Raw genomic sequence first — 20,527 nt, 5'->3', positions numbered from 1 at the left:
GGAAAATTATACCGTAGAGCTCAAAATCTGTGATGGGCGAGACCGCTGTTCCACATTTAAGCTGGTTGAACTCCTCCGAGCTCAGGAGCATCGTAGCTAAATATCCTCCGTAGGCCTGAACAAAGACAGGGGAGGCACAGAGAGACACTGAGAAGTCTAATTAATTTTACTGTATGATGGGAATTTCCATGTGAGGCTGTTTGCCGTGAGTCTCTTTGTTCTCCTTACCTTTCCATAAACTCCCATTCGAGTCTTATCAATGTACGGCTCTTTGGATATGAACCTAAAAATGAAAGAAAACAGATTAAACCTCCACAGTTTTGAGGACCTGGCGACCGTTAAGCCTGCAGTTAAAGCAGAGGATGTTACCTGAGTGCCTCCAGCTGGTCCCGCTCCTCCAGTTTTCCCAGTTTCCTCTTGACTTTGTGGAGGAAGTTGGTGCCTTGGAAGCCGCTGCCGTGGCCGTCGAAGCGGATGACGATGGTGCTGAAGCTGCTGACCAGAACCGTGGCCCAGTCCACCCGGAACTGCTCCGACACCATCTGCCCGCCGGGTGTACCGTCCCTGTGGAGAACACAGACGGGACAAGAACAGATGAAATGAATGAATCAAAATGAATTTACACGTTAGGAGAAATGTTTATTTACAAGAGAGCTTCAAGGAGTGGAGACGGTTAAAGGAACAGCTCGCAATATAATCTTCAAATCTTAACAAATACTTTCACATGAGTACTATATGTGTTTTACAAATATAGCATCTAGTGCAGGATATTCTAAGTTTTTATTACATCATATTCAAGCTTTACAGTTTATTGTAGTGCTGAAACAATACATGATTACGTTTGTTGAATTAATTGGCAAAAATCTTAAAAGATTTACTGTTTGTGGCTGCAGAAATGTGAGCATCTGCTGTTTTTCTCTGTCTTTTAGAAGATGAAGTGAATATCTTGGGGTTTTGAACATAAACAATTTTACAGCTTCACCTTGAGCCCTTTTGAATTGCGACAGGCAATTTGTTTTGAAAGTGTTTCTTTCTGCGATACTCATTTTGACCACAAGAGGCAGAAGTGCACCACAACTCATGTCCTAAATTTCTGGCACAGAAAACAGGTTGTATGTGTCTGAGCTGCATGCATCCATCAGCATTATGCACAAGTGCCACTGCAGTGTTTCTATGTTTACAGCGATCACACCGACTGCTTCATGTGCCCAAATTATGCACGACAATCAGAGGTATCCATCAGCCTGCCCAAGATCCGAAAAAAGTGTCTGTACAGAGGGGTGCCAGCACGCTCTAAACGGCCCGAAACATGCTCCTAAACACCCCCTGGAAGAACAATTGAAAAATTTTGCCCCTGACACTTTGTCAAATTTCAACTATATCCATCCCATTCACTTTGCAAGCCTGCCTCCAACCCTGAACCCAGACCCGAAAAAGTGTCCGTACAGAGGGGTGCCAGCACGCTCCAAACGGCCCGAAACACGTTCCTAAACACCCCCTGGAAGAACAATTGAAAAATTTTGCCCCTGACACTTTGTCAAATTTCAACTCTGATCCATCCCATTCACTTTGCAAGCCTGCGTCTAACCAAACCCGGACCCCAGACCCGAAAAAGTGTCCGTACAGAGGGGTGCCAGCACGCTCCAAACGGCCCGAAACACGCTCCTAAACACCCCCTGGAAGAACAATTGAAAAATTTTGCCCCTGACACTTTGTCAAATTTAGCCTCTGATCCATCCCATTCACTTTGCAAGCCTGCGTCTAACCAAACCCGGACCCCAGACCCGAAAAAGTGTCCGTACAGAGGGGTGCCAGCATGCTCCAAATGGCCCGAAACACGCTCCTAAACACCCCCTGGAAGAACAATTGAAAAAATTGCCCCTGACACTTTGTCAAATTTAGCCTCTGATCCATCCCATTCACTTTGCAAGCCTGCGTCTAACCAAACCCGGACCCCAGACCCGAAAAAGTGTCCGTACAGAGGGGTGCCAGCACGCTCCAAACGGCCCGAAACACGCTCCTAAACACCCCCTGGAAGAACAATTGAAAAATTTTGCCCCTGACACTTTGTCAAATTTAGCCTCTGATCCATCCCATTCACTTTGCAAGCCTGCGTCTAACCAAACCCGGACCCCAGACCCGAAAAAGTGTCCGTACAGAGGGGTGCCAGCACGCTCCAAACGGCCCGAAACACGCTCCTAAACACCCCCTGGAAGAACAATTGAAAAATTTTGCCCCTGACACTTTGTCAAATTTCAACTCTGATCCATCCCATTCACTTTGCAAGCCTGCCTCCAACCCTGACCCAAGACCCGAAAAAAGTGTCTGTACAGAGGGGTGCCAGCAGGCTCCAAACAGCCTGAAACATGCTCCTAACCACCCCCTGGAAGAACAATTGAAAAATTTTGCCCCTGACACTTTGTCAAATTTAGCCTCTGATCCATCCCATTCACTTTGCAAGCCTGCGTCTAACCAAACCCGGACCCCAGACCCGAAAAAGTGTCCGTACAGAGGGGTGCCAGCATGCTCCAAACGGCCCGAAACACGCTCCTAAACACCCCCTGGAAGAACAATTGAAAAATTTTGCCCCTGACACTTTGTCAAATTTAGCCTCTGATCCATCCCATTCACTTTGCAAGCCTGCGTCTAACCAAACCCGGACCCCAGACCCGAAAAAGTGTCCGTACAGAGGGGTGCCAGCATGCTCCAAATGGCCCGAAACACGCTCCTAAACACCCCCTGGAAGAACAATTGAAAATGTTTGCCCCTGACACTTTGTCAAATTTCAACTCTGATCCATCCCATTCACTTTGCGGGCCCGCCTCCAACCCTGACCCAAGATCCAAAAAAAGTGTCCATACAGAGGGGTGCCAGCACGCTCTAAACGGCCCAAAATACGCTCCTAAACACCCCCTGGAAGAACAATTGAAAAATGTTGCCACTGACACTCTGTCAAATTTCACCTCTGATCCATCCCATTCACTTTGTGGGCCTGCCTCCAACCCTGACCCAAGATCCGAAAAAAGTGTCTGTACAGAGGGGTGCCAGCACGCTCTAAACGGCCCGAAATACACTCCTAAACACCCCCTGGAAGAACAATTGAAAAATGTTGCCACTGACACTTTGTCAAATTTCAACTCTGATCCATCCCATTCACTTTGCAAGCCTGCGTCTAACCAAACCCGGACCCCAGACCCGAAAAAGTGTCCGTACAGAGGGGTGCCAGCACGCTCCAAACGGCCCGAAACACGCTCCTAAACACCCCCTGGAAGAACAATTGAAAAATTTTGCCACTGACACTTAGTCAAATTTCACCTCTGATCCATCCCATTCACTTTGCAAGCCTGCCTCCAACCCTGACCCAAGACCCGAAAAAGTGTCCGTACAGAGGGGTGCCAGCACGCTCCAAACGGCCCGAAACACGCTCCTAAACACCCCCTGGAAGAACAATTGAAAAATTTTGCCACTGACACTTGGTCAAATTTAGCCTCTGATCCATCCCATTCACTTTGCAAGCCTGCCTCCAACCCTGACCCAAGACCCGAAAAAAGTGTCTGTACAGAGGGGTGCCAGCACTTTGTCAAATTTCAACTCTGATCCATCCCATTCACTTTGCAAGCCTGCCTCCAACCCTGACCCAAGACCCGAAAAAGTGTCCGTACAGAGGGGTGCCAGCACGCTCCAAATGGCCCGAAACACGCTCCTAAACACCCCCTGGAAGAACAATTGAAAATGTTTGCCCCTGACACTTGGTCAAATTTAGCCTCTGATCCATCCCATTCACTTTGCGGGCCCGCCTCCAACCCTGACCCAAGATCCCAAAAAAGTGTCCATACAGAGGGGTGCCAGCACGCTCCAAACAGCCTGAAACATGCTCCTAACCACCCCCTGGAAGAACAATTGAAAAATTTTGCCCCTGACACTTTGTCAAATTTCAACTCTGATCCATCCCATTCACTTTACAAGCCTGCCTCCAACCCTGACTCCAGACCTGAAAATGTGTCCATACAGAGGGGTGCCAGCATGCTCTAAACGGCCCGAAATACGCTCCTAAACACCCCCTGGAAGAACAATTGAAAAATGTTGCCACTGACACTTAGTCAAATTTCACCTCTGATCCATCCCATTTACTTTGCAAGCCTGCCTCCAACCCTGACCCAAGACCCGAAAAAGTGTCCGTACAGAGGGGTGCCAGCACGCTCCAAACGGCCCGAAACACGCTCCTAAACACCCCCTGGAAGAACAATTGAAAAATTTTGCCACTGACACTTGGTCAAATTTAGCCTCTGATCCATCCCATTCACTTTGCAAGCCTGCCTCCAACCCTGACCCAAGACCCGAAAAAAGTGTCTGTACAGAGGGGTGCCAGCACTTTGTCAAATTTCAACTCTGATCCATCCCATTCACTTTGCAAGCCTGCCTCCAACCCTGACCCAAGACCCGAAAAAGTGTCCGTACAGAGGGGTGCCAGCACGCTCCAAATGGCCCGAAACACGCTCCTAAACACCCCCTGGAAGAACAATTGAAAATGTTTGCCCCTGACACTTGGTCAAATTTAGCCTCTGATCCATCCCATTCACTTTGCGGGCCCGCCTCCAACCCTGACCCAAGATCCCAAAAAAGTGTCCATACAGAGGGGTGCCAGCACGCTCCAAACAGCCTGAAACATGCTCCTAACCACCCCCTGGAAGAACAATTGAAAAATTTTGCCCCTGACACTTTGTCAAATTTCAACTCTGATCCATCCCATTCACTTTACAAGCCTGCCTCCAACCCTGACTCCAGACCTGAAAATGTGTCCATACAGAGGGGTGCCAGCATGCTCTAAACGGCCCGAAATACGCTCCTAAACACCCCCTGGAAGAACAATTGAAAAATGTTGCCACTGACACTTAGTCAAATTTCACCTCTGATCCATCCCATTTACTTTGCAAGCCTGCCTCCAACCCTGACCCAAGACCCGAAAAAGTGTCCGTACAGAGGGGTGCCAGCACGCTCCAAACGGCCCGAAACACGCTCCTAAACACCCCCTGGAAGAACAATTGAAAAATTTTGCCCCTGACACTGTCAAATTTAGCCTCTGATCCATCCCATTCACTTTGCAAGCCTGCGTCTAACCAAACCCGGACCCCAGACCCGAAAAAGTGTCCGTACAGAGGGGTGCCAGCATGCTCCAAATGGCCCGAAACACGCTCCTAAACACCCCCTGGAGGAACAATTGAAAATGTTTGCCCCTGACACTTTGTCAAATTTCAACTCTGATCCATCCCATTCACTTTGTGGGCCTGCCTCCAACCCTGACCCAAGACCTGAAAAAAGTGTCTGTACAGAGGGGTGCCAGCACGCTCCAAACGGCCCGAAACACGCTCCTAAACACCCCCTGGAGGAACAATTGAAAAATTTTGCCCCTGACACTGTCAAATTTCAACTCTGATCCATCCCATTAACTTTGCGGGCCTGCCTCCAACCCTGACCCAAGATCCAAAAAAAGTGTCCATACAAAGGGGTGCCAGCACGCTTCAAACGGCCTGAAACATGCTCCTAAACACCCCCTGGAGGAACAATTGAAAAATTTTAACAGAACCTTATTGACTTTTGTTTTTAAGACATCTGCTGTGAATCTCCCTCAAAACAGCAATGTGCAAACTTCAACTTCAATTGTTGTAAAACTGTAATATTTTGTCTCTTTCGGAATAAAAACATTTGTATTCATACGTACACCAGCAGCAGTAAGGGGTAATGAGCTGTTTCTACGAATCCAGCTGGCTTCAGAATCTGCATCGTCAGAGCTGCAACAGACAGGACAAGGTTAATGGGAATCTCATAATATAAGATGACTGGCTGTAATGTCATTAGGATGTCCACACAGGTTAATTGTGTATCCGCTGATTAAACATGAGCAGGGGCACGTACTGTAGTCGTCTATGATGATGGTCTTGTTCTCCACTTTGGGCATCTGCATGTTGTTGTATGTGTCGTTCACCCTCTCGTTCGTCTCCACGTCGAACACCTCTGCAGCAGAGCAGATGAAACAGGTTTTATGACAAATCTATTCATCAGTGAAATTTGAGTGCAGATAATTAGACACTGGAGGACGACACTCACTCTGTTTGTCTTTGGTGCTGTAGATAGCCACGCTTGGCACTTGTGGACCTACGTAGAACAATTCAGGAGAGAAAACAGTTAACAGGAAAGCAAAAATAGAAGCTGATACTTTAAATTTCATCTAACAAGGCACTGTTAATAGGCTCAAATGCCTCCATCGTATCAATAATCAAGAAGCCTCTGAAATACAATCCTTCTCTGCAGCAGATGTATCACCTTGTCTCATCTTAAACAGACTTCAGAAACAACCCTCCCAGCCAGCTCTACAGTTAATAATCTACCTCTGTCCCATGAGGAAGCAGCTTATTATTTCACAATGGCACTACTCTTCAAAGGTCCAATTAATGAAGAAAGCCACTGGCAGTTTTCCTCTCTGGAGTGAGCCCCTTTAAACAAATCAGCTTCCACAGACACCGCACTGTTGTGCCCCTGAGTCGAAGCCACGAGGGCAAAAGAAACAATGACAGAGAGTCTCTGAGGAAGGCAAACAATACTAAAACACAATGCTAACCACCGGGCCTTGTGTTTCATTCAAATACTAAAAGAGACAACACAGTGCTGTGATCAAATGACTGTTGGCGTGCAGTCAGACAAGACATTTATTCCTGTGGCTAATCAGAGGCATCCAGCAGCGGTTTGAGGTTATCTGCTAACGTCCAGTTCGATATAAGCTCTCAACCTGACATGGAGCACTAATTCAATTACACGCTCTCAGTCCACTGTTATAAAAAAAAGAGGTTCAAGGTCAAAGACGCTCACCTTTACAGTAGAGTACGAAGTAATGCATGTTGTGGCTGAATGAAACGTCCACGTAGCCGCAGTTGAACTCACAAGACAGGCAGCAGCGGTTGAATGGAGGGATTGTGTCGGCACTGTGGGATGGCACAGTTAAGTATCATTGTGTAGCATAAAAGGGATAGTCCGGGTTTTTTATAGTGGGGTTGTCTGAGGTACTTATCCATAGTCAGTGTATTACCTACAGTAGATGGGTCAGCACACCCCCAGTTTACAGAGGCTAAGCGATGAACTGTTGTGGGTGGGGACAGCAGCGAGAGTAGGGTGAGCTCAGGTAACGTGGGACAGATATGCACTATAATGATTTAATAGGTGTAAAATCAACAGCCAATCACCAAAACTGATTTTTAATTGTTGCTACAGCACTTCTTGCTCACAAACGCTCAGTTTTTAAGCTACCATGTCCATGTCATGCTACCTTGACAGAAGCCTGTCAAGAAGGGAGATTAATAACACTCCAAATTCAGGCTGAATTTTGGCAAGGGAAAAACTGGCATGGCCATTTTCAAAGGGGCCCCTTGATCTCCTATCTTAAGACATCAGAATGAAAATTATACCTTATGGCGGGCCAACTATGGTCAGCTCTGATTTAGAATATTTTCCCCACTTCACCTTGCCATCAAACAGCTATTTCTGAAGGGAAACTGAAGATGGTTATATCCATCTATGCCAGACTTCTTTGACAAAAACAGCAATTTTACCTCTCAGAATAATAGAAGTTGCTGTTCTGGTCTGCTGGTTGGCTTGTTTGTGTTTTGTGTGACTATGGTGAATCAGAATTAACTCTCTTAAACACCGAAGTCACACAAGAACACAAACAACCTAACCAATTAAGTCAGCGGTGGAACAGCAGCGTCCTTATTCTGCGAGGTAAAATTACTGTTTTTGTCAAAGGAGTCTGGTGGCTCTGAAAAGAGCTGATAATGGCTTCAACTTCCCACCGAAAAGGCCTGTCTGAGGGAACGGTAAAGTGGTGAAAAAGTGCTATATATAGCATACACTTGAACTGATATTGATGTTTTGAGGTGGGCCTTTTTAAAGCTGGCTAAAACATGTTTTGCTGCCCCCATCCACACACCTGTACTCCAACTGCTCCTCCAAACGGGGATTGAGCCGACAGCCATCTACTTCTGTTGATACACTAACTATGGATAAGTACCTCATACAACCCCACTTCAAAAAACACAAACTATCCTTTTAAGTAGCGCCTTCAGACAACACATTAGTACTCATAACTTCTGCTAAAATCCCACCTGTACAAGTGCCGTCGTTTGGGGTCGTCCTCTGTGCTCAGGAAGTATCTGGAAAACATCCGAACATTACTAACAAATAACAAAGATTATTTGGCAGCACTGATTGTTGCATCAAAATGTCTTACATGAGGTTTCTTTCATGATTGTAGGCCAAGATTCTGGTGACGTCCCAGTCTCCAGAGGTCAGGGACTGCAGTATGTCTGTGCTCGTGTTAGGCTGGAAGAAAACGAAACATTGAACACACTGCACCAAACCCTCAACAACAAATATAACAAGGATAAATGTGCAGCCGCTCACCATGGAGGTGGACATCGAGATGTGGAAAAACTTCCCCCTCCCACCCTGAGGAATCGCTCTGGTGAAGAAGAACTTGTGTCCGTCTTGGGAGAAGAGCGGCGGTTCGTTCTGCAGAGAGGAGAGACAGACATCTGCATGTAGCCCAAAACCTGCCTGAAGGGCTTTTGACTACTGCACAACAACAGGGAAGCAGTGTTTTCATCACGTACCTGTCTGTGCAACCAGCTCTCACTTTCATCTTCATGTTTCTGAAAACAAGGAGAGAGAACGAGTCAAATGTCTTCATGAATCTAAGAAATTACGTGACAGGTAACTTAATCCATCTACCAACACCTCTAAATCTCAATATTTAACCCGGTATAGAATTTCTACAGGTCACAAAAGTATATTTTCATTTTCAACAAAAGCTAAATAATTTCCCAAAACAGCAGGACACTGGAGTTTTTTAGCAAACGATACCCAAACAGGACAAAGCAGCGCTTTTGTTATGGACTATTTTCAGCTGTAAACTACAATGCCCATGTTCATTTTGATTAAGGAAGTGATGTGTTTTAATCAATTTTGGACAACAAAAGAGGTCTAAGGCTCAAAGGAAATAAGATTTGTCAGGCTTAAAGGTGCACTTTGGAGTTTTGGAGAAGAAATGTTAATCAGAAGAGACAGATCTTCATTGACTGACTTTTTTTTACGCCTAAACAAACTAAATAAACAAACTCTTCTGTTTTCATGACTGAATAAACTGAGTAAACAAACTGACCTTAAAGGACGACACGATTTCATACTGTTTTACTCTTTCTAGCTTCAAACAGTGTTCTGGGGACCTTATTTTCCTCTGAGAACAGCTTGTTTATTCAGTTATGGATAAGATAAATATTTCTGAGTTTGCATTACTGCCTCATTAATATAGTTTGAATCTCTTCTCCAAAGCTATATAGTTACACAAAACACACACTATCACCTTTAACAAACACAGAATGAACAGTGGCAGCAGACTTCATCATTTGTCAAGTAAAAATTGCTGAATGTTTCACCTTAATACAGATTCCAGTTGTGGCCTCACACAGTGTCAGGATGGAGTTGTTCTGGGCTCTGTTCAGCCAGTTGACAGCCAGTTTGGTGCTGGTGGCCCATTTCACCATGGTGATATAATATTCCTTCCTGAAACCACAAGGTGAGCGAATACATCACAACCACTGACAACCTCTGTCTCAGCTACCTTGAGAAATATGCCCCAGGGAGATTTTTAGTGCTTGTATCTTTATAATACTGTGGATTTAAACAAGCTGTCTTGCTAAAATCCTGCATTTTTACATCTTGTGTTTTCATGCTGATGTTCATTAACAGCCTCTGGGCTGTCACTCACCCTATTCGAGGGTCTTCAGGTTTCTTCATCACCACTGTGTGCAGGGGACCGTTGAGGCTCACCACTGACAGGTGCACTACAGGGTTTTCCTCCCCAGCCTGCAGGGGCAAACAGGAAGTTAGATAGGTCAGTCTGGATTTCAGTTAAGATAGTGAGGAACTGTACGGAAGCCCTGAGGGGCAAGTGTTTATGACCTGCCATCTGGTGGGATAAAAAAGTTTTGCCAGGATAATCTTTCTAAGGTCCATTAATTATTTTTCCATCCGTGAAAAACAATTTTGAGGAGAACATTTTTATTCCAGGAGAAAAATAATTTTCCAGGAGAAAAAAAAAATTCCAGGAGAATTTTTTTTTCCCAGGAGAAAAATAATTTCTAGGAGGAAAAAAAAATTCTTCCAGGAGAAAAAAAAAATCATGCGTGAAAAAAATTTCAGCAGGAAAAAAATTAATGTGTTCAGTAGAAAATGTTTTTCTGTGTGAAACCAAGTGCAACTTATTTTTTTACCAGAAAAATGTTTCATTCGGTTCCACACACCAGAAAAAAAAAAATCTATTGTGGAAAAAAGTTTTTCACTGTTTCACAGATCAGACTTAGAAAATGGATCACCAGGGAAAAAAAAAATTCTTCACTTGCCCCTCAGGGCTTCCACTGTATCGTCTTTGCTATCTTTAAAGTTGGTTAGAAGTCTATCAGAGTCCTGTAAAACTTCAGCATGGTAGAATATTTAATTTTGTGGCCACATAGGGGAAGCAGAAACAAGCTGTGCACACAACAATCACATATCATCATCTTTTCAGTTCATATTGTTTACAAACAGTTGTTGATTTACACATCCACCGGTTTGTCTCTCATGTAGTTATTAAATTACCTTCATAGAGGTAACTATCAGTTTTAAAAACCCAGACGGTTGTTTAAAAACGCTGTTCTGACATCATTTTCACAATCCTCAAAGGCTCCTTTAACCATCTGGATGAAAAAAATATTACGACAGAAAACTTTCCCGAGTTATGAGTCTGTTTCTGAATCAAGCCAAAGACGGCAGTCCGCCAGCTACCTGAATAGGAAACAGACTCATAACTTTTGAAACTGATTAAATATCTTTTTTATTGTGCAGCAGATGGAATATTTTTTCATCCAGATGTTAACGAGAATCTCTGAGGATTCTGATAATACTGTCAGAGCAGCGGTAAGTGTTTTTATACTACCCTTTGGGTTTGACAAACTTTGCCGGTTAATTCCATTTAAACAAAACTGATGCGCACCTCTGTGACCCGACTCTGGAAATAACAACATGAGAGGCACAAACGGGCTCATTACAGAGCAACGTTTCTGGTGTTTCTGGCCACCTGGTGAATTTAAGTCTAGTATACTCCATTTTGTTCACCAGCTAGTCTCTAACTTTGTCTGTCAGCTGTTCAGGGTTGGACAGGTGGTGTCCAGAACCAATCCAAGAGTGAGTACAAACCACAAAGACACAAGGAACACCAGTAGCAAATGCAGGACAAGGGAACAGACGTAGCAGAAACTTTCAAAATAAACTGAAAACAACTAAACTAAAACCCAACAACAGAGACTTGCCTTCGGGTAGTGGTACTCTTGGCTGGCGGGGTAAGGTGCTCCTGTGAAAAAGGGAACTTCCATCTTCGGCACCAGCGTGTCGTTGATGGTCATGTAGGCCAGACGCAGCCCGTCTGGAGACCACCAGTGGGCGACATGGGTCTGCAGGATCTCCTCTGTGAAACAGGACAAGCACATTTAAAGTGAACTTTCATACTGGTGTATTTCTATTGGTCGGCCTGTTTGTTGTTTCCCATTTTCTCCTGTTGTTCCCCTGTATACTGAGTACTGCATATGGAGAGGATGACAATAAATTCTACAATGTCTTTGTCAATGACTTTGGGCTTTCATCCTAAAGTTATTCAGGAACACAATCATCACATCCGAGTAAAAAATCCATCGTAACATAAAAACTCTTGGCTCCTGAGACTGGACACATTTGGCCGCGGCCCTACGAAGTCTCTAAAATGTAATGTGTCACATAAAGATTTTACATCGTAATATCTGTATGCAGTTATATCCCATAAGTCTGACACTGATAAACTTGTTTCCAATATGTCACCGTTTCAACAGCCACTGCTTTAACAATTGCAGCATACGTGATTTTTTGTGCTAATTACTGTGACTGAAGAAGAATAAATTAATTCTTCATATTCAGTTTTGACAGTTTAAAATCCAAAAACATGAAGCCAGAGGCTGTCCAGGTGATGTCAGACCTCTTTCTTTCTTTCTTTCTTTCTTTCTTTCTTTCTTTCTTTCTTTCTTTCTGCCTTCCTTCCTGCCTAAAAGTGCAGAAATACATCCTCATGAGGAAAATTATTTTATATTATTTTGACAAATAAAGAACACTTTCCCTTCCCATTCAGTCTTTGTTTACTTTCAGCAGTGACTTTTATCCAGCAGGGGGCAGAAGAGCTCTATGAAAAGCACACAGTTCACACTCCACTGTATCTACATGCAGGGTTTTAAACAACAGCCTTTTCCTGACAGAAATGATGAGTTCAGCCTCGATGTAATAATTTGTCAGGCTATGATTATTTTTTTTTCACATTACTTTGAATGAAAAGGTGGATGGTGGGTAAAGGACACTATTCAGCATTGAATTCTCAACATTTTGATCGAGTTTGCAAGGCCAACAAGTTTGTTGTAGTGCAGCAGGATTTTCAAGGCCTGTGCCCACAGAACATCAGCCGACACCATTTCTCTGAAGGCTGGAGCATTTAATACGACTCCTGGCATCATCCTTCATTCTGCAAATCACGGATATGTTCAGATTTTGTACGCATATCAAAATGTTCACGTTCACATTAGATGTACATGAGCTGACTTTCATGTCATGTAAAGTGAAGGGGGTGGTGGTGGTGAGCAAGATGGCTGCCAAGCAAGAGACCACTATTCATCGGATATTTTCACAAGATGTCGGGAAATTTTCCATCTGTGTTAATGGCTACAAAACGATACGATTTTTACAATACGTCAGGACATTCAAGCTGTGTTCACGGCACCAAAACCAGATATTTTTAACGAGACGCTGGGACATTTTACAGCCGTGTTAGTGGCAACAAAATTGGATATTTCTGATAAGACATTGAGACAATCTCCAGCGGTGTTTGTGGTGATAAAACCAGGTAAGCCAAAACAAGATGTTTTCTAACTGAGTGGATTTTGTGCCTAATCCTAACCAGACCATAAGCACAGCCTTGTCACAGCATAAAACAGAAAATTTGAACATCACTGTATCAGCTGTTAGAGGCAAACAGTGGTCTAAACCTCCATCCGCTGGAGAAAAGACACATAAACCCACATTTATCTCGACAGATAAGTCTAACTACAGAGACACAAACACACAAACTCACATGTTGCATTCTTGTTAAATCAATTTCTTTCATCTCCAACACCTCCCAAACGCACTGCTCTACAGGAAACATTCATCCCGACTTCAATCCCACGACTTCACTATCTTTATTCTCTCGATCAAAGTTAGAGCACACATGTTTGTTGATGCATCATTATGACAAGTGAGGGGTTTAATTATTAGCTCTGATCAACATCAAAGCCTCACAGATAATTATCTTTTTTTTTGGCCAAGCATTGTTCAAACCCACAGGACTTTATTTCAGATTTTAGTTTGGATCTCAGATCTCAGAGAACAGTGAGTTTATCTGATAAGATAAGATATTTAGTGCAACATCTAAAATATTCCATTTGATGTGATGGCATGTTTTGTTTGAATAATTCAACAATGACTGCAGGATTTACTGTAACTAAAAAATAATTTATATATGGCACCTTCATACATGTGTAAAGACATTATTTCCCTTTATTCAAGGCATGTGAGTGGAATTAGAAATTATAACTCTGCAGAGCCGTTCTGGGAAATTCATTGATTGCAGCAGAAAAAAACTAAACAAAAAATGTTTCATGTTGTAACATGAAGATCCAGATACTACAATTCCCCTGAGATCACCTGTTTTACCTCTTTATCACAGGCCGCTAACAACACTACGATGGAAACATTTGCTGCTTGCAAAGTTAAAATTCTCTGACTCAAGGTTGAGGATGCTTCACTGCAGAACTTAAAAATACTTGAGAGAAACGCGGCTGCCTCACCTTGAACCGTATTCATACAACTTTTGCTAAACCAAGTCACCTTAACAATACAGTACAAACTGTGTGTGAGACATACCGTAAGTTACATGACAGACAGCGAGTTGCACTGATAAATCCATGAAAGACAGGAAAACATAGCATGACAAATATTTCTTCAGCGGTGAAAATGGATTACTTCTTTCATGTCATGTTCTGTGTCTACAACAAAGAAATAATCCCATTAATGAAAGACCGATTACAGCCGACCCTGAAGCTTTCATGCACTGTAACAGAATTCCTCTCAGAATAACTGGCATTTTGCAATTACATAATATAATTACACTGCAATAATTATCCCAAACCACCTTCTGTAAAGTCCAAAATTAATAATCATAGCAGAAATCCACACTAACTAAACAAGAAAACTATAAACTTTATTTTAAGTGATTGCACAGTGGATAAACATGGCAGTGCATCCGTAAACAAAGCCATATCTAAGTGGGATGTAATTGGAAGGTCTGTCTCACATATGCAGTAATCAGAAAATGTCTCATATTTAATTACAAGTATGCAGGCTTTTGAACATCTGCTGAGTGAGATTGCAGCGCTGCAGACATGAATTAATTAAAATTGCCTGAACACAAAGACGAGCTATGGGAAGTGTACAGGAGGAGGGGCACTGAATCGTATCCAGCTGTGCCCTTTCAAATGGAATCAGGCACACGAACACGCCTCCAGGTGGGGGCAGGTGTCACAAGATCGCATCTAAATGGTCGTCATCTATACTCGGAGTGTTTTTCATGGTTCGTTCTGGGCGCTGTGGCTCCAATTACAGAGGCTGTAATTAATAATTATACTTCCACAGCTGATCACATGGCTACTTGTATATGAAAGGGGTGACACAAACACAAGCATTTCCCAGATTGACAAAGCATTTTAACTTCTCTCAGCTTATTGTTTTGGTTTTGGGACTGTTTTGTTTCAGTCTCTGTTCTCAAAACAAGATACAGATAGAGAAAGTTGGCTGCTAGCTGAGATGAACATGTACTGAAGATAGGCCTAGCAGTCTGCAATTTATCCAGCTTCAAAGCAAGACGTGCTTAGGAGTGTTTTCTTATTTACTGAGAAATGGACATTTGGCCATTTTTGTTGAAAATGGCCAAAACATCTACTGCAGCACCAAAAGGCAGATAGACAAAGTTAGCAACTAGCTGGCAAACATAAGGCTTTAAGATAGACCTAGCAGTTAGCAAATTAGCCATTAAACAGAACAGCAAGAGCAAATCAATGAATTTAATAAGGACGTTTGTTTACTTAATGGCAAGTAAAAATATATGTGTTTTCAACAAAAATACAGACAGAGTAGTTAACAAACATAAGGCACGTTAACCTTCCTCATGAGTTTGGGTCAAGTACTCTTGAGCTGGGGAACATAGGACACTTTGTCATATTCCCTAAATAAGCTGTTTGCTAACATGTTCGCTAACTTAATTAAAATGTGTGAATGTTTCACCTATAGTTTGTTTCCATTGACCTCAAGTTACCAAATATCAGTGAAGGCAGGTTTAAGGTAAATCCTGGTGCTATTGCACACAATGATATGATCTGCAACAGCTGGGGAAGGCCTTCAACTGTAACACGACAATGCCCCCGAGCACCGAGCATGGAAAGAAACGGTTGTCAGAGTTTGCTTTGGAAGAACTCGACCAGCTTGCACGTAATGCTGACCTTGACCCCGTCTAACAACTTTTAAATGGAACAGGAACGACGACTATGAGCCAGACCTTATCGCCCACCATCACAGCCTAACCTCTAAACTAAGTGTACACTCTTGTGACTGAATGGTGGTAAATCCCTGCAAGGCTCCAAAATCTTGATGAAAGCCTTGCCAAGAGGATTGAAAGGGTGTTTCAAGAGTATTTTAATTCCCATGAGACGTTCAGTGAACACATGTGAGTGACTTTGTTTGCTGTCGTCTTACCTTCATACAGCCAGTCAGCGAGGCCGTTGAAGACGACTCTCTCTTTACCAATGGAAACCAGGCGGATTGCTCGGCTCTCCACTGTTGCTCTGTAGTAGATGTTGTTTTCAAATATGAAGATCTGGACAGAGAAGAGCAGGAGAGCCATCATTAATCTCTGTGTCACAGTATGTCGCCTGGAATCGTTATGTGCATCGCTTGGCTTACACCGAATTTTCCATTTCCTGCAGTGCAAAGCTGAGAATACTTTATCCTCAGCTCTCTCACATCGTACACAGTATGCCAAATCCACCTGTGGCTTCTTGTCACAACATGACTTCATCTTAATCCAGACGGACACACATCTACCCACTCAATGACACTTACAAGCTAATACAGTCCCAGTCAACACCTGCCTTGAGCGCTGTATTAACGGATATTTGCCTAATTACAGTTCGAGCTGGATTCCTCTCCAAGGCTGTATGAAACCATTACTGTTGCTAATCAAGGCGCTGGAGCTGGCTGAGGCCCTGCAGGCACACACACACTCACATGCACACACATCCTGGAAGTCATACACAAGCACTCCATTTTCCCAGCCTCTGTTTATTGAGACATTGTGCTGCCTGCTGGGGGAGCGCGAGTGCTGAGCTGAACCGCGGGTTCGACTGTTGATTTAAGCCCTCAGCGCCGACGATAGCATCGCCTGAGGGAATTAAGACACACCGCTGGCAGATGAGTGTGTGACACTTAAAACCCTCTGTCAATCCACTCCAGTCTTTTCGCCGCTTTGCCTGGTGCCAGTATGAGGGAGATGAATGTGGGATTGATTTGTATCTGAAGCTCAGGCCGTGTTGGTGTGACCAGGCTGTCAGCTGAAACCTCTTCAGCTAAATCTAAGCCTCTAGAATCAGAAAATAGAAAGACAGGCCTCCTTTTGCTCTGATCCGTGGCTGCTGTTGAGAAAATCAAAATTTTATATTGAGGGATCAACATCTGAGGAAAACAGATCAATGCACGGCCGTGTAAAGCAAAGAAAGCCAGTTGGCGAATGTTGCAAAACCGCCACGGGACAGAAGGAAAATCATACGCAGCTTTCAAAGACTTACATAAAAATTGAATTCTCAGTATTCTAATTATTATGAATTAAAACCTTGCGCCAAAGTAATATTAACACGAAATGATTCGATGAGATACATAAAGCCTCCAGGTTCAAGGGGCTCACCGTCAGCAGAAAAATCCATTATAGCATTTAGTGGTAATTGATCCTAAACGGCCTCTGAAAACTGGAATAATTAGCAGAGCAGGTGGCAATCTCTTGACTTCTGCTCACTCATTCAACGACTTTTCAAACTTCAAGGGATTCAGATGAGAGAAAATAGAGAGAATAGGCGAAAAGGCGAGAGAATAGTCATTTCAAATGGGCGGAGAGATGAAAGTGGCAGCAACATCAAAGATACCTGTGAAGCTCGATCAGCAGGGCGTCTTATTTGTGTATGTGTGTGTACATGTGTGTTTTTACTTTCATAGGTTTCGTATATTCATTTCATTCTTCCCTTTGCTTCTCCCGCTCCCCCTCCTCCTCCTCCTCTCTGTCAATATAACCTCTTTGTCAGGTGTGTGTATGTGTGTGTGTGTGTGTGTGTCCCACTGATTGCTTTGTCACGGTAGAGTAATTGCTCGCTGTTTAATGAGGGGAGCGGCGCAGGATTCATCTCCCTTCTCCTCTTACTGTACATATGACGCCTCACTGCACACAGCCATACTGCCACAAACACTCACACACGCCTCTCATCTTTGTGTGCCGATGAAGTACTTGATGATGAACTGCCCCAATTCTGATCAACCTCGGAAAATCATTACACCCAGAAACCGTGAGGGGGGGGGGGGGTAAAAAAAAAAGAAAACAAGTCCGACATCGGCGGGTCAGACAGAGACAAAAGACGAGAGCTTATCTCATTTTTCTCGAATAACCCGAGCTGTTCATTAAACCAAACACGGAGCGACAGTAACAACAGTCAGGTATTACCATATGCAAATTAATCTGCTTTCTTTTTTTCCTTGGGCAGGCAAATTCTCATCGCACACTTGAAATGTTAATATTTTCTCACAGCGATGTCTCTGTAATTTAAGCAAATGCTACGATAAGAACAATTATGGAGGAAGAGAAAGCTTTGAAGTGATAGCTGATGAAACACGGGTCTGTCTGTTGTCTGAGCACCGCAACCCAAACAGAAACTAATTTAAAGTCAACATGAAGTACTGCATTAGGGGAGATAACACGCCAAAAAGATTACCAGTGCTTGGGTCAATTGCACTTTTAAGCTTATTAAAGGATATGGCTGCCATTATTCTCATTGTCAACAAATCGCGTGAAAAGCCTAAAACTAACAGTGTTTACTTTGCTTTCTTCCACTCAGCTCTGAACTCTAAACTCTAAACTGGTTTTAACACAGAAAATTCAAAATAACTTGGTGAAACAGTATGTTTGTTTAGGGACTATTTTCAGCGGTGGATGAATACACACTTGGTGCACAAGTGAGTATTTACAGCAGCAGAAAAGGAATATGGGGGATCAACTCAAAATAAACCATAGTGTCCTCCTGAAGAACAGCGTTCATTTGAGAAACAGTGGAGGTCAATGGCACAGAGGAGGAGGCTATATCAAGCTCTGGAGTCTTTAGTTTAGTTGACAATAACAAAAGTGTTTTTCTTGTTCTTCCTCGGGCTAAATGCTTGAGCTTCACTCTGTTGAATGACACTAGAAGGCTGTTTTCATATTAATCTACTGAAAGTGAAAATTCTCTGTGTTCACTGAAAATCAGCCTTGTTGCCACCGCAACGTGTGGCAACAAGGTATGACATCTACAAATGTGAACGTATGAGTTGCAGAAATGTTAATTACCAAAATTGTATTCTGTCGACTGGGCTGGGTCAGGAAAATGTTGTGGCTTTGGGTAAAATAACCGCTTAAGTCAACACCTTTGTCATAATAGGCAACACTTGAAATCACATTTCAATTACATTCAGTCACATTTTGTCCATCCCAATCCTCCAACAACGTAACACTACTCAGCCCGTTTGTTCCTGATGGATAAGCGTTATAATGCCTCTGGGCACATGAGGCGCTGTCAATGGGTATTTGCTAAAGGATAGTATCGTTTTTAAAATTTGAAATGATGTTTTATTGAATCACTCTACTGCTACTATTTTAATTAATTTTCTCTCTTTCAGCTCTAAAAACTGCAATGAAAACAAACTGAAAACAGCAATTTTGTTTGCGTAATTGGACATCAACTGGTGCATTTTATAAAATCTGTTCACAAACACACACACACACGCGCGCGCGCGCGCACACACAGACACAAACACACACACACACACACACACACACACACACACACACACACACACACTTTAGTCAGTGCCATGTGTTTTCTCCCCCCGAGCAACCCCAGACTGTCCAAGCCTCGGGTTGTGCCACCGAGATGCCATCTGCCACTGTTGCTCTCACCAGCGCATGTGTTGTCACAAAGTTGTCAAAATAAAAATTATTTGACTTCACAGCGACGCTGATCCAGGTCAAATGAAGGAGATGTTTGCCCAGGAACCCTTAAAGCGGCCATTACACATACCATAAACCTCTTATTGCCACAACATCTATCTGTTCCACTATAAATCACTACTCTGCCTCGTCTGCGATGCCAGGCGGGTACTGACAGATCTCCACCAGTGTGAGTAAGCTCCAGGGTCCGGCCTCCTTACCAACTGCTGGCCTCGAGGTCCCCATCCAGCAAATTTCAGGACAGCTTCATGCACTTCAGGGGGATTCAGAGGCCAAGTTTCCCTGTGGAGACAACACATGAATGAAGAAGCAATGCAGTATTTGCCTCTACTGCATGTACAATGCACAGTCAGAGCGAGGAAGTCATGTGTTTTTTCGGCTTGTTCCCTCACTGTAGGCTTCATCAATCATCCACATCCTTTTTTTAGCACAAGCTGACTTTGCTTCGCTCACTACAAATACGGAACAGTAGGGACATAAGCAGACAAAGATGGATGAAAGGCTAAAAACAGGCCAGGTATAATGCAGTGCACAAACTAAACTGAACTTAAATGTGTTCCCACAAAGGGGTAGCAAAAGCAGGTAAATAGGGCGGACGTCGGTGGACTGTAACATGAGGTCAGGCCGAGGGCATATTATTGTCCAGTCACAGATCAGAGAGAGGAACGAGGGACACACACAGATAATGAAAGAAAACACAACAGAGTTGGGTCTTACTGTGTCACAAGGCTGTAAATAATGTACTTGGCCTCAAAGGAGTGTTGGTAGATCTGCAGAGACAAACCGCATCACAGTTAAAGAGGGACAACTTGAAAATGACACAATGCGAGACAGCACTCGAGATGTTCCTCACCGGTTTCACTTCAAAGGCAAACAACACATGTTGCAGATCTGGAGACACTTGGTACTTGGCAGCTCTGGATCTGTCCTGGATGGGATCAAAAACAAACTCGCAGTCGTAACACACCCAGTACAGCAGCGGCAGTAGAGGGTGTACTTGCTGCTCTTGAAGTATTAATGCCGGAGAACGATGATACTCAC

The 20,527-nt window shown here is 43.5% G+C and overlaps 1 protein-coding gene across 1 annotated transcript in view; it reads right to left on the bottom strand.

Annotated features, from left to right (window-relative positions):
* The window catches only part of LOC141016763 (A-type potassium channel modulatory protein DPP6-like), a 92,775-nt gene that overhangs the window by 3,234 nt on the left and 69,014 nt on the right, over positions 1-20,527 (bottom strand). Inside the window, exons 6-23 of the mRNA XM_073491302.1 lie at positions 20,340-20,414; positions 20,204-20,256; positions 19,687-19,768; positions 15,943-16,063; positions 11,394-11,548; positions 9,815-9,912; positions 9,483-9,609; positions 8,661-8,699; positions 8,452-8,559; positions 8,279-8,370; positions 8,154-8,201; positions 6,865-6,977; positions 6,106-6,153; positions 5,914-6,012; positions 5,720-5,789; positions 370-564; positions 229-283; positions 13-115 (exon numbers count right to left, since the gene is read on the bottom strand). Coding sequence (XP_073347403.1) covers positions 13-115; positions 229-283; positions 370-564; positions 5,720-5,789; positions 5,914-6,012; positions 6,106-6,153; positions 6,865-6,977; positions 8,154-8,201; positions 8,279-8,370; positions 8,452-8,559; positions 8,661-8,699; positions 9,483-9,609; positions 9,815-9,912; positions 11,394-11,548; positions 15,943-16,063; positions 19,687-19,768; positions 20,204-20,256; positions 20,340-20,414 — 1,681 coding nt within the window. The remainder of the gene's footprint in view (positions 1-12; positions 116-228; positions 284-369; positions 565-5,719; positions 5,790-5,913; positions 6,013-6,105; positions 6,154-6,864; positions 6,978-8,153; positions 8,202-8,278; positions 8,371-8,451; positions 8,560-8,660; positions 8,700-9,482; positions 9,610-9,814; positions 9,913-11,393; positions 11,549-15,942; positions 16,064-19,686; positions 19,769-20,203; positions 20,257-20,339; positions 20,415-20,527) is intronic.

The sequence above is a fragment of the Pagrus major genome, chromosome 21 (genome assembly GCF_040436345.1).
Source record: "Pagrus major chromosome 21, Pma_NU_1.0".
Classification (NCBI taxonomy): Eukaryota; Metazoa; Chordata; class Actinopteri; order Spariformes; family Sparidae; genus Pagrus; species Pagrus major.
This window is presented reverse-complemented; position numbering and strand designations above follow the sequence as displayed.